At 41.3% G+C, this 15,124-nt stretch overlaps 1 protein-coding gene across 1 annotated transcript in view; it reads left to right on the plus strand.

Moving 5' to 3' along the window:
* The first annotated feature begins 6,459 nt into the window (after positions 1 to 6,459).
* The window catches only part of THBS4 (thrombospondin 4), a 43,424-nt gene continuing 34,759 nt past the window's right edge, over positions 6,460 to 15,124 (plus strand). The window contains exons 1-2 of the mRNA XM_027039233.2: positions 6,460 to 6,751; positions 12,648 to 12,851. Coding sequence (XP_026895034.2) covers positions 6,664 to 6,751; positions 12,648 to 12,851 — 292 coding nt within the window. The 5' untranslated portion in view covers positions 6,460 to 6,663. The remainder of the gene's footprint in view (positions 6,752 to 12,647; positions 12,852 to 15,124) is intronic.

Raw genomic sequence — 15,124 nt, forward strand, 5'->3', positions numbered from 1 at the left:
ACCTGTCCAAATGGCTAAAATTAACAACACAAATAGCAGGTGTTGGCCAGGATGCAGAGAGAGGGGAACCCTCTTGCACTGCTGGTGGGAATGCAAACTGATGCAGCCACTCTGGAGAACAGTATGGAGGTTTCTCAAAAAAAAAAAAAAAAATAGAACTACCATACAATCCAGCAATTGCACGATTAGGTATTTACCCAAAGGATACAAAAATAAATATTTGAAGGGGTACATGTACCCCAATGTTTATAGTAACATTATCAATAATAGCCAAAATATGGACATAGCCCAAATGTCCATCAACTGATAAATGGATAAAGAAGATGTAGTATATACATATACAATGGAATATTACTCAGCCATCAAAAAGAATGAAGTTTTGCCATTTGCAATGACATGGATGGAGCTAGACTATATTATGCTAAGCAAAATAAGTCAATCATAGAAAGACAAATACCATATAATTTCACTCATATGTTGAATTTAAGAAACAAAACAAATGAACATATGGAAAGAGGTGGGTAGAAAAGAGAGGGGAAACAAACCACAAGAGGCTGTTAATAATAGAGAACAAACTATGAGTTTATGGAGGGAGATGGGTGGGAGACAGGTTAGGTGGGTGATGGGTACTAAAGAGAGCCCTTATTGTGATGAGCACTGGGTGTTGTACGTAAGTGATGAATCACTGAATTCTACTCTTGAAACCAACATTGCACTGTATGTTAACTAAAATTTAAATTAAAAGAAAATATCAAATATCAAATATCAAATACATGATATTTGATACATGTATAGACCAATACATGTATAGACCAATACATGATGCTAGTTATACTTTTAGTGCCCCTTGATTAAGAAAAATGATGTATCAATGACTCCCTCCCTGGCAGGAGCTCTCTTCAAAATACATGAAAATACATTCATACTTCTCCCAATGGTTACTGCTCTATCTCCACCTTCCACTTCATAGGCAAGCTTTTTCAAAGTTACCTTACTTTTATTGTTACCCTTACTATCTCCACTGCCTTTTCTGTGGTCCTCACTCATTGATGGCATTACTCTGCCTTCCTTTCACCCACACTACTCCATCAAGCTGCTTTCAACAGTATCACCATTGACTTCTGGGTTGATAAACCCAAGCAGGGTCTTTTAGTCCTAACCTTGCTTGACCTCTCAAAAGTGCTGATACTGTTTACCATTCCTCCCTGACACTACACTTTCCTTAGCTTCTTTTACATCTTTCTCTCTTTATTGCTGGTTCTCCTTCTCTACTGGCTCTGTAGTGTAGTGTTCATCAATGTTCTTCCTTGATCTTACACTTTTCTTAGGTAGTCTTATCTATGCCTATGGCTTATATAGGTACCTATATTGCTACCTATAAATTTATGATGTCAACCCAATTCTCTCCTAGTTACATACCCATGAAACTAAATGCCTAATGGATAGCTCCATTTGAATGTCTCGAAGGTGCCTTCACCTCATTACAGCCAAGACAAATCATCACCTCCCCATCATATCTTGGTGGATGGCACTACAGTCCACCAAGTTGCCAAGGTCACAACCCCAGATATTGTCTTGATATGTCCCTTGATGCTCTTGCATATAACATGCATTTCCTGTTTGTTGTGTTCTTCCCTTACTTTGTCACATGGAGATTCTCATCCTTCATGATTCAAATGAAAAGCCAGCCCTTCTAGGAAGTCTTTTCCAATTCTAACTACAAGTTACTTTCTCCTAAGTATTTCCTTGTTTCTTAGGACACGTGTCTACTATAGATCTTATCATATTATTTACATTATCTGGTTTCCTGAGTAAACTGTGAGCTGAAGATCAAGAACTATGTTTTATTCATCATTGTATGGCATTGTCTAACAGCATGCTGGGCACATTCTAGAAGACTGTCAATAAATATTTGTTAAGTATATTAAGTGATGGACACATAGTAAATATTTGTTGCTAAACTGATCACATTAATGAGAACAAACTCTCTCTAATTGAGATTTCATACCTGACAGGCAACTATTCTTTCTAGCTTAACAATTTTGTCACTGATTGGATAGCAACACCCACATAATTTTAGAATTTGGAATTAGAAAAATTGTGTATATCTAATCCAACTCTTTTATGAACTCATTAAGGCTCATTTGTAATTAGTTATACCAGTTTTCCTATTGATAGTTAACTAAGATCCTTTATATGTTCATTCTTTTAGTTAGATTAAACATGTCCCCAGGAATTCAAGTGATACTATTTGTTTGCTTACAAACCTTTTTTTTCCCATAGATAAACTTCAATTCAAATCAAATTATCCTGAATTCTAAACCCCTGACATCCAAATGAATAGCATTTTAGAATTTATTACAAGTTTCCTTTATGTCCTATTATTTCATTGCACCTTGCATCATATTTTCTTAGCAAATATATTTAGACATCTGGCACTAAATTTGGTATTGTCCTGGCACAATAATCATTATTATCACTTGACATTGCAGGAACTACCATGCAGATGGATTAATGTATTGTTTAATGAAGGAGACAAGTTACTTTAAGAAATGCTAGTTTCAAAACTCTCCCTAGACTTCAAGTTGGGTAGACATAGTTATTTGTAATAAATGTCTGCACAACTGCATTTTTCCAAGAAATTTTTACACAGCATTTAGTAAAGTATATTAAAGAAGCTTAATGAGAGGTTTTTCTAACAGTCTGCTTAGACTCTTAGTGAGATTGAAAATGAGTGATTTTACACATTTCTTTTCGCTTCACTAATCTTCAGTGCCTAAATTGCTATCTTTTAATTTCTGGGAAAAAAAGCTTTTTACTTTTAACTGCACACCAATCAAAAGCCCCCTACCTAATTTACAGACCCTTATTTGTGCTAATGAGTTTCTAGAGAAGCTGTTTTCCTGTCACTTAATCAAGTACCTTCCTTTGTTATTAACATTAAACTACATAGGAACCCAAACTCTGCATTTTCCTGTGCTGTGGCATAAATGTTATCACACATCATGGTGTAAACTATATTCCCTTTAAGCCATCTTTATTTTATTATATTTTTTTAGAGAGAGAGAGAGAGAGGGAGGGGCAGAGAGAGAGAGGGAGACAGAGAATTCTAAGCAGGCTCCATGCTCAGCACAGAGCTTGACGCGCGGTCCCATCTCATGACCTCGTGACCCTGAGCTCGTGACCTCAGCTGAAGTCAAGAGTCAGATGCTTAACTGACTGAGCCACCCAGGCGCCCCCAAGCTTTCTTTACATATTAATCATTATTTCCCATTTCCATTCCCTTCAAGAACTCAAGTGGAAAACTTGGCATAACTAATGATAACCCTGTTCAAATAACAATTAACAAATATGCAAAACTTCTGCTTCGTTGTGCCCAATAGCAGTATGTAATATGAGTAACTTCTTGCACTTCTAAAGAACAGAAGGAGTAGGAGCAGATGGGTATCCCCACATCCAAAATGAGGTTTGGATATTGAGACTGATGATGTTGCCACGCATGTAGCAAAAGGGTTTGAAAAAGTTTATCACCCACATAATGAGGCTTTCTGGCGAGAGTAGGATGGGCTCCCAAGCTTGTGTGAAGATGGTTTCAGAGAGCAGGGAAAGGAGATGGTTTGGGGATTTTCGTGGCGGTTTGGGGGTGAGGCTGGGGTGAGGGTTCCTGGCTATAGTTAGGGCTTGCACAGTGGAACTTCCTGCCAGCACCAAAGAAGGGAGCACCCAGGCTTTCTTCTCAGCTTGCTCAGATATGGGGCTGAGGGGGAGGGGAGTGGCAGACATTGAAAGCTGTGAGCAAACATAAAAAATGTTATATTCTGTGTTAAACAGTTACAAATGGAAGGACACCTAGTATATCAGTTACCTACTGTAACTGCTACTATGTCAGTTACGTAACAATCCTAAAATCTTAATGACCTCCAAAAATAAACGTTTATTCGCATGTCTGGAGTCGGCTAGACAGCTCTGCTGATCTTGCCTGAGCTCACTCACCTGAGTCAGCTGACAGCTAATCTCAGGTGTCTTTGCCTAGGATGACTGTGGTGACTCATCTCTGCTCCATGTCTGTCATCCTCCAGCAAGCTAGCACAGCCATGCTATCATGGCAAAGGTAGAGATGAAAGAGCAAGCAAGTGCAATCACACAAATACTTTTTAAGCTCCTGAATGTGGCATATTTCCTAAAATCTATTGGCCAAGGACGTTACATGACCAAGCCGAGAATCATAGTGGGAAGGCAAAAGATATGTAGATGGAAGAACAAAGAATAGGGACAGTTTTTTGCAACCTGTCACACAAATGGATTACTAACATATCACAGCCTCTTATAACCTACTTTGCTGAGAGATGGAAAATCAGTTCAGTGAGTTATTCACCAGTAGGTGCTAGGCTCTATACTTGCAATTGGGGCTACAAAAATAAATAAGAGTGTTAGGGAGCTCATAGTCTGATATTGGGGTAAAATAAACAATACATTATTATTTTTTTAATGTTTAATTTTTGAAAGACAGAGAGACAGAGTGAGAGCAGGGGAGGGGCAGAGAGAGAGGGAGACACAGAATTTGAAGCAGGCTCCAGGCTCTGGGCTGTCAGCACAGAGTCCGACATGGGGCTCGAACCCATGACGCAAGGCGAAGTAGGACACTTAACCGACCGAGCCACCCAGGCTCCCCCAACAATGCGCTATTAAGATAAATTAAAATCCAGCGTGATAAGTGCAACAACAGATATTTTAATAAGGTGGCACAGAAAAGAAACTGATTAAGTCTTTCACCTCCTTGGTCGTAGATTTCAGAGCCAATTTAATGGATTTTATTATGATAAAAAATAATTGATTTTCCTCTTGGTTCCTCCTCTTCCTTCCTTATGGAAGACATAAAGAAAAAGCTGGGTGAGATTCTCCAGTGAAGAGTTTAATAAACATCCAGGCTCTTTAGCAGCAAAACTAGATTGTAAGTGTGCTGGGCTAGCAGAAAGTCACTTGGTTCTCTTGTTGATCCATTACCCTTAGTAGTCATCCAGTTTCCCTTAGTAGTCATCCAGTTTCAAGCAAAATTTATTGTGTGTCTACCTGGGCAAGCTATTTTGCTGGCCGTCTCCTAAGAATTGGGGTCACCTAGCAAAGGTGACTAAATGAAGATGACTTAAAACTAAGATCTGCCTCCAAATAACTACAGTTATTGTGTCAGTCCATTGTAGAAGACATAAATAGGCAAAGCTGTTCTGCTTCTAGCAGAAGTTGGGAACCTGGAGGCTGCTCTCACCCAGGCCACTGTCGGGGACAGTTTGAAGATCTGAACATTCTTCAGTCATTTCATTGGTTTACAGTTACATTGCTGGAAACACATGCCCTTTTTCGCTACAGTGCACTCTCATATGTAGAGAAGCGGTACCCCATTCCATAGAGTGGCGTTAGTGTAATGTGGCATTAAATAAAACCCAGAACTGTGGTAGACCTCAAAGAGAAGCGATATCCTAAGATAGCTTGCAAATCTCCAGGTCACCAGCAATGGCTGGAATCATAATAGGTGAAGGGTTAAGCTTGAAAATAAGATGATGGGTTCATCTTCCAGCTTGTGGCACATAGCTTATTAACCTTCCAAGTGACATTCTTTGAGACATGACGACAGGGATAGAAATACTTTGCTGGATCTTCTCCATTACTCAAGATTCTCTAACAGGGAAACATTTGCCATTGTTCTGAAATATCTTTTCCTCTGGTTAATCCGCATTATCCTAGGGGGCTTCGCTTAGGAGAGAGATGAACTCCTTATGTTCCTTCCCTCTCTTTCGGTATGCTCCCTGCTCCCAGACCTTCAAACTGTCACGTGGAATCTTTTGGGAGGACGCAACAGAAGTGGGCATGCAAGAGTGTTTGGAAACTAGACTGAAAATAAACCGCCCTCCTATAAACGGTTCTGTCCGGATTGATTCCTTGAGATGTGTTTTATTTCCGTTAAAAACTCAAAACTTTCAAACGTTCACTGTTCGTGTCTTAAAACTTGATGGGAAAAATATTCAACATCCGAGGCACTCAAGAAAAGCTTGAAATAAAAGAAACCAATTGCTGTCTGGACCGCTTTAGGAGGCAGGAGAGTCTTCGGGGTTCATTCTCAAGGGAACCTACGACGGGCTACGGGCGTTACAAAGCCTCTCCAAGCGCGGTTCTTTTTAGAAAACAGAAGGAGGAAAGAAGGGGGGGGGGCGGACAGGGTCACTTCATCTCTCCCCCGTCCTGTGTGCCTAGAGCAGCCCTGGCTGCCCCGCTCTCTCCCAAGAACCCTCGCCCGCCCAGGTCCCGCTAGACCGCGTCTCCTTCCCCTCGCCACACGCAGTCCGTCCCCTCCGCCGCCCACGCTCCCCGCTCGGCCGCCCCCTCTCTTCCCGGCGAACCGGCTTCCCCGCCAAGGGGGCCGCCCCGGCCTCGGCCCTCCCCCGGCTCCGGCCGGCCAGACCATAAAGAGCCCGGCGCCAGCGGCGGAGGCAGCCGCTAGTGCGCTCAGCTCTGCACCGCCCCCGACGGCAGACCCGGAGGCCGCGCCCCGAGCACCCTGCACCTGCGCCGCCCGCGGGGCCCGACGGAGGGTCAGCGCGCAGCTGGGGACACCGAGGCACGGCCAAGCCGCTTCGCTCGCGGGCGTCCGCGGCTGCAGGAAGAGCCAATATGCTGGCCCCGCGCGGAGCCGCCTTCCTCCTGCTGCACCTGGCCCTGCAGCCGTGGCTAGGGGCCGGCGCCCAGGCCACCCCCCAGGGTAAGTGGGCTCGCGCCGGGGCGGGGGCGACGAGCCCCGGGTTCCTCCTTCGCGCTCCTCTTGGACGACAGGAGGGACCAGCTCCGCGCGCTGCTTGGCCCTTGGCTCCCAGGGCCTCCGTCGGTACTTCTCTGACCCTCTGGGGTCTGAGTCCCAGCATTTTGTGATTGGAAGTGGCGATTGGAGTACAGCATTTTCTGAGAGACCGTGATCCAGCCATGAGACCACTTCCCTAAACAACAGCTTAGGGGATTCGAAACTTTTTTTCAGTCCATGCAAAGAAGTGGAGTTCATTTCAGAGCTCACCCTGCGCTAGACCTCTAACACATCCTGAAATCCAGGTTGTATCCCCTGCGGTTCTCTCTGGCCGGCCATCCCCTAAGCCTTTGCCCACTAAACTCCGACCCGGCGGGAGCGAAGTTCCCGAGAAAGGCACACGCAGCTTTACTCTCTTTGCCCGGCTACTGGCTCTTTGCTGCTCTTTGGCCCCCAAAACCATCTTTGGGAGTCGGCATCATCTCTTGATTCCTGAGATGAATAGAGCAGGAAGGACCAAGAAGTCGGTGTTTCTCTTCTAGAGGTAAAAATTCGATAAATGCTTTGAAAAGACAGCTGAATAATCTTCAAACCTCTGTGTGAAATGGGGTGAAAATGACCATTGGGCAGAATGCACTTAAGTTTAAACTGATTTTTTTTTTTTTGTAAAGGTCAAAAGGAAGAAATTACTTAAGCAAGAAAAGATGTTAGGGCTCTCACTGGCCATCCAGTGATGACCTTCACCTGTTGACTTATTACTGCGGCATGAAATAAAGCTGGAAGGAGTCAAACAGGTTGAAGTGAAAGTTGTTCTTCCTCACAAACCCAGGGTGAAGCATGCCTCTGAGGGAAGTCTCCAATTCCTCCCTCTCCTATTGCAGTAATAACCCATTTAAACTTTGCATGTCACCAAATAACTCCTTTTGATTTCAGACCAGGCAACCAGAATAGTGGTTTCAGGGGGTAGGTAATAATACACTGCATTTAGTTTGCCTTGAAATATTGGAAATACTATAGTGTGTATTTATTCATTGTGACCTCTCTTCGAGGAAGGTAAGAAAGCTTTTTTTAAAAATTGAAGTGTAATTGGCACAGAAGGATATATCAGTTTCAGGTGAACATGAAACATAATGATTCCAAAATTGCATACATTGTGAAATGATCACCACAATAAAGCCGGTTAACGTCTGTCACCATACGCCATTACAAAAAAAAAAAAATGACTTTCTACAATGGAAACTTTTGGGGTTTTCTCTCTTAGCAACTTTCAAATATGCAATACTGTATTATTAACTATAATCAGTATGCTGTACTTTAAATCCCCATGACCTATTGGTTTTATAACTGGAAGTTGGTACCTTTTGACACTTTTCACCCTTGCCTCCACCCCTACCCCCGCCCCCACACACCAGTATGCTTACTGTCTATGAGCCTGGCTGCTTATTGTTTTAGTTGCCACATAGAAAATGAGATCATACAGTATCTGTCTTTCTGTGTCTGACTTATTTCACTGAGCATGATGCCCTCAAGGTCCCTTCATGTTGTCACAAATGGCAAGATTTCATTCCTTTCTTAGGTTAAATAATTTTCCATGATACACATATACCACATCTTCTTTATTCATCTATTAATGGACACTTCGATGGTTTCCATATCTTGACTATTGTACGTAATGGCTCAGTGAACATGAACCTGTATATATCTTTTTGAATTAGTGTTTTTAGGGTTTTTGGATGAATACCCAGAAGTGGAATTGCTGGATCATAAGTAGTTCTATTTTTAGTTTTTTGAGGATCCTCCATACTGTTATCCATAGTGGTTGCACCAATTTACATTCCCACAAACAGTACACAAGAGTTTCCTTTTCTCCACATCCTTGCCAACACTTGGTATTTCTTTTTGATAATAACCATTCCAACCGGTGTGAGGTGATAACTCATTGTGGTTTTAATTTCCCTGATGATTACTGATGTTGAACATCTTTTCATGTGTCTCTTGGCCACTTGTATGTCTTTTTAATATAATTTATTGTCGAGTTAGCTAACATACAGTGGATACAGTGTGCCCTTGGTTTCAGGACTAGATTCCCATGATTCATCACTTACCTACAACACCCAGTGCTCATCTGTATGTTTTCTTTGGAAAAAAATATCTGTTCAGATCTTCCACCCACTTAAAAATCAGATTCTTTTTTTGCTATTGAGTTGTAGGAGTTCTTTATATAGTTTGTATATTAACCCCTTATCAGATATGATTTGTCAATATTTTCTGTCATTCAGTAGGTTGTCATTTCATTTTGTTGATGGTTTCTTTTGCTGTTCAGAAGCTTTTTAGTTTGATGGAGTCCCACTTGTTTGCTTTTGCTTCTGCTGCCTTTGCTTTTTGATGTTAGAAAGGAAGCTTTTCGGGGTGCCTGGGTGGCTCAGTTGGTTAAGTGTCCGACTTTGGCTCAGGTCATGATCTCAACTTTGTGAGTTCAAGCCCCACATCAGGTCTCTGCTGTCATCGTGGAGCCCACTTCTGATTCTCGGTCTCTCTCATTCTGTCTGTCCCTTCTCCATTCAAAAATAAATGAACATTAAAAAAAAAAAAGGAAGCTTTTCAAAACAATTCAAAAGTTTTCTGATTGTGCATAGGATTTGGCAGTTTTAAACTTAGGGGTTAATATTTTGTGTTGTATGAATTCCTGACATGTGAACACACGGCCTCATGGTGTGCTGCAGGTATGGATTTTGCTGCTTCTTGGAGCTGCCTGTTTCATAGGACTCGGAATAAGGCTATACTACCTAAATTATCTGGTTAACTTAGTTGCTGTAGATTATCAGATTAAGTTAAGTTTCTGATAGATTGTTTTATTGAGTTAATTAGTCTTACCATCATCAACTCAACTGAATAATAATTTGTATCCTTTCTCCTGTGAGCTGCCTTGCTAGTTTTATTGGTATGTATTCAATTGTCATACTGTGGTAGTTGGACTGATTCGTAGTAGTAATTTCACCTCTAACAGTAGAAAGTTGTGCTTAGATCGTGGCACTATTAATGAAATGTAATAACATTAATAGAAAATTGTGTCTCATTTCCTTTTCAAAACCCTCTCCAAACTCATTACCAACAAATCCCAACTCTGCCTCTTGAGAGAGAAGCCAGTGGGTTAGATAAGCCTTGAAGATTGAAATAGGGTAAATTTAGCTTGAGCTAAATCATGTGCATAATCCTAGTCAAAGCAAGACTCCAGAATAGCAAGAGTTTAGTGTTGAATGCAGTTCCCATACCTTGAACACACATTGGCAGATGGCTTGTCCTGAATGGAACTTTTAGACCTATTGTCTCATTTTCCCTTGTTCTTACTGATGGAAATGTAAAGCTTGCAATTCTCTGGAAATTAAAAAATTCTGTTCCCTTTTTGAAGTACAGTAGGCAATAGTCTTCATGTTTGGGGGTGGGGGGGGAAGGCAGAGTCCTAGAAGGAACATAATAGATGTTTTGCTTTCCAGTATTTCTAATATTAAATACATTATTTTGTAAGGTCCTTAAGTACATGGAAAAGAATACATATCCAGTATAAAGACAGATAGTTTCTTAAAGAGTAGAAATTCTTGAGTAATTAGGGTTTTGCCTGTTTGTTTTATAACTTTTATTTATTTTTTTCTTATTACAAAAGTAACACCTGTTCATTGTAAAAATAAAAATTAAAAATTGCATAAGCAAAAAAAAGGAAATAAATGTATAATTATATGACCCAGAGATAGGTACTATTCATGTTAGGTTCTGTTGTGCTGTCTTTCAAATGTTTTCATTTGGAAATATATATTTCAAGTGGGGTCATGTTACATGTATAGTTTTATGATTTTTTCAATTCTATATATCATGAACATCTTCCATATCTGTAAGTATTCAGCTGCATTACCATTTTTGATAGATAATAATCCACTTTTGGGAGGGACTAAAGTTTATTTATTGAGCGCTCTAATAAAGGACCCTTAAGTTGCATGCAGTGTTTTGATATTATAAACAATAATTTGTTGAACAATTGTAGTGCTACAGGATGGCTTGGATGGCTAAAATCTCTTTGATCTCTGTCAAGCCCTTCTTTCTCTGCTAAGGACAGTTGATGTTTTCATTAAAAAGTGCTATGCTAACGAGGCTTTGGTTTTCCACCTCTTCCAGTTAGATTTTCTCCCATTTTCTTTGGATATCTTTGGGTATCATTGTATTTTTTGTTTTTACAGTCAGATGGTGAGAAAAATACCTTATTGTTCAAGTTAGCAATTCCTTCATCATTAGTTAAGCATATGAACTGTGTGTGTGTGTGTGTGTGTGTGTGTGTGTGTGTGTGTGTGTACATACCACAGCCTGCAGGAACTTCGGCCTCTAAACCTTTTTTCTAGATACAGTAATGTGTATACACACACACACACACACACACACACACACACACACACACAAAGTACTTATTTGCCATTGTAACTCTTTTTCTGTAAATTGTCTATAAATTGCTTTTTCATATTCTGTGCCCATTTTCCTTCTCTTTTTAAAAATTTTTTTCTTTTTACTTTTTTTAATTACATCTAAGTTAGCATATAGCGCAACGATGATTTCAGGAGTATATTCCTTAGTGTCCCTTACCCACTTAGCTCATCCCACCTCCCACAACCCCTCCAGTAACCCTCTGTTTGTTCTCCATATTTAAGAGTCTCTTCTGTTTTCTCCCCCTCCCTGTTTTTATATTATTTTTGCTTCCCTTCCTTTATGTTCATCTGTTCTGTGTCTTAAAGTCCTCATATGAGTGAAGTCATATGATACTTACCTTTCTCTGACTGCTGTGTCCATTTTTCTATTGCTTATTTTATTAATTTGTAAGAGCTCTTTATAAATTATGGATTCTATTACCCTTTTCATAACCAGATTATTGTATCTAGAAAACAGCTTTAGAGGCTGAAGTTCCTGTAGGCTTTGGAATTGTTCAAACAATATTAGTATAAACCAACAAAAATACTGAATAACTTCTAGTGAGTATTACCCATTTGGCCTTTGCCTTTTAAATAATTCTGGATGTATACTCTTAAAGCTCTCAAAAATATTACAAATATGTATATGTATCTACATCTCTAGATAGATAGATAGAAAAAGAAAGCAAGAAAGAAAAAGAAAGCAAGAAAGAAAAAGAAAGCAAGAAAGAAAGAAAGAAAAGATAGAGATAGATGCATCCAACCTGGGGCTAGAACTTAGAACCCTGACACCAAGAGTCTCCTACTCTACTGGCTGAGCCATCCAGGCACCCCTGCATCAGGATTTTTAACAGAGAAATATGGGAGAACTATATATGCAGAAAGGGAACACTTGGGTCTCACAAAGGCGGCAAATTGTTTGCTGACACACTGTGTCCCACCACATCCATTCTTTCTGCTGCATGCCTGGTATCATTTTATTTATCACTGACCTGGAAACTACAGTCAGCTCTGGTCCAGGGGGTGCATGAGAACCCTAAGGCAGGCATTTACTACTTGGAGACATAAGAGAAACAATGACTTGCATGCTCTCACCTGTCTCCCTTGTAGCCTTTAGTGCTTTTCCTAGTGGGCTTTTTCAGAGCCACTTCTTGAGCCAAATGTGATTTACGGTTTGCAAATTTAGTCTTCTCTTGGGGGTTCATGACCTAGTGATGATGATTATGCTGTATTTTTTCTGGTTCAAATGTCCAGCCACTGTAAGAATGATAAGGAAGAACTGGTGAGTTTAGCAATGTAAATGGTAACAGTGTTCATGTACGTTATATCTTACTGTCAAATTGTGCCCCCTCAAAAAAATGTTTGTCCCAAACTTCTTTCACTGATTATCCCTTTCTCTCCATTCTCCCTAGTCTTTGACCTTCTCCCATCTTCCAGCCAGAGGCTGAACCCAGCTGTTCTGCAGCCAATCCTGACAGATCCCACCTTGAATGAGGTCTATGTGATCTCCACCTTCAAGCTGCATTCTAAAAGTTCATCCACCATCTTGGGCCTTTACTCTTCAGTTGATGGCAGCAAATATTTTGAATTCACTGTGATGGGACGCTTAAACAAAGGTAAGCACATTTGCAGAAATCATTTTTCTAAGAATCTTCTTTTCCTATTTGAACATTTGGGACCTTCTTGCCTTGAGATGGTTTCCTCCTCCAATTTTATACTGATCCAACATTCATGTCAGTTTTCAATACAAAATTCTTCTGATTGTTCATTGACCTGTCTGGGGAGGATGAGTTGATAATTTGGAGAGAGGATGAAGAATTGTTTGTGGCCAAAATGCCCTTTGACATTGTCCCACCTCCTGTTATTCTGAGTCCAGTTTGGGAAGGGACAGGACCCAGGACCATTAGGCCACTGACTTAGTTCAAGCTGTTACAACAAATACCATAGACGGGGTGGTCAAACAAGAGACATTTATTTCTGACAGTACTGGAGGCTGAGAAGTCCAAGATCAAGGTGCCAGCAGATCTTGTTCATGGAGAAAGCCTGGGTCCTGCCACCTTCTTGCCATGTCCTTCCATGGCCTTTCCTCAGTGTGTGCCAGTGAAGAGAGCAAGCTCTCTGTCTTGCCTTCCTTAAAAGGAAACTAATGCCATCGTGAGGGTCCCACCCTCATGACCCAATTTAAACCTAATTACTTCCCAAAGGCCCACTGCCTAATACCACCACACTGAGGGGTTAGAGCTTCAACATCTGAATTTGGGGGGAGGTGGGGAGGAGGGACACAAATATTCAGCCTCTAACAGCCACCCACACCATTCTTCTGTTCCCTCGGAAGCATGTGGCTTAGCAGACCTAACTCCCAGCTCTGCAAGAACCTCCCTGGACTTGATGCAGAGAACATACCTCAGTCAGTAGAACTAAATGAACAGCGTTCTTTTCCACCTGTTTCATCCCAGTTTACACAGGTCTGTCATCTGTTTGGTTGCTTTGCTGTCAAATGTTTCACTGTCACAGTGAGTTACTACAAATACTAAGAAATGATTCTCAAAGAAACAGGTCACTATTTTTTCATCTCCTTCCCCTCCACCCATGCCCTGGGGACAACACCTGTTCCTGCTTATTGAGGAATGTGACAGATACGTGTTCCTGCTGCCTCATGATTTTAATAAAAAAAAGGGGGGGACTGGTCCTTCTGGCTAGATGTCATATTTATTTCACTTTGCTTTACTTCAAGTGCTTCAGACTCTCTATCAGATTCTAATTGTGATTGAACATTTAATTTTCAGATATTAGGAGCTGACAGAAATTCCTAATTCTTAGCTTTCATAGGACTACAGAGTTACAAGCAGGAAGGAATGGGTTTTTAATTCCTTTTATGTCAAGTCCCAACCACCCCCCTGCCCCTTCCCTCCCCACTCATATGTGCTCTCTCTGTCTGTACCTCGGACCTGTCAGGGGCTGTGTTGAGGTCCCAAATAGTGAAGGGAGTCTGGGGACATGGTGACATGTCTCAGCTTGGTGACAGAAGGGCCTTCTGTGGAGTGAAAAACTCTGCTCCTAGCTTTTCATCCTCACTGAATCTCCCCCCTCCATTTCACAATTGTCCAGTATGCGTGAGCCCATTGTGGAAAATCTGTGTTGCCTGGAAACACAAGGCAGCACATTCCCCAGAACGGATTCTTTTTGTTGACTCTATATGGGCAGAGGTAACACCAGATAGCAAGATGAAGAGGTAAGGGTGTTTTTAGTGCTTCCTTTGAACAACCAGCAGTCATGTGATTCAGCTGTAAACACCAGCTGATCTCCATGTTAGAGGAGAAGACCCCAAGGTTGGATGAACACCTCTCCACCTTTCTGGATTTTGTTAGAAAATGAAAATTAAAGGAAAACAAAGAGGAATTTATACCAGAGTTTGGAGAGTGGACGAACTTGACATAGAGAATTTTCACTGGAGCAATAGAAAAAGTATAGACAGTTGCCAACACGGTCAATCTGAAGGTTCTGTGATGGAGCAGTAGCCTTCAGACTGGAACGAGAAGGAGAAGTGACTGGGTCCATCAGCTCCATGGAAGAGACGGGGATGTGATTGTGACTCCCTGTCGAGGTATTTGATAGTGGCCATGCAGGCCTGACCTGGAGGGTCGAGGAGAATCATCTACCTTGAAGGTGAACCCCAGTCACTGTCTAGGGATCTAGATGAGCTCCTACAGTAAAGTGAAGTGTATTCCATGAAGAATGTGCAGCACAAGTTGGCCAATGAGCTCCCTGCTTCTACAAGTCAGCCTTTGCATGGCCGCCTCATTATTGTTCATAAGCATAACTTGGATGGAGTTAGGCTGGATGGCAGAAACCTTTAGTAGCTTCCCATTCCAAACTGAATAAGATACAG

The sequence above is a fragment of the Acinonyx jubatus genome, chromosome A1 (genome assembly GCF_027475565.1).
Source record: "Acinonyx jubatus isolate Ajub_Pintada_27869175 chromosome A1, VMU_Ajub_asm_v1.0, whole genome shotgun sequence".
Lineage (NCBI taxonomy): Eukaryota > Metazoa > Chordata > Mammalia > Carnivora > Felidae > Acinonyx > Acinonyx jubatus.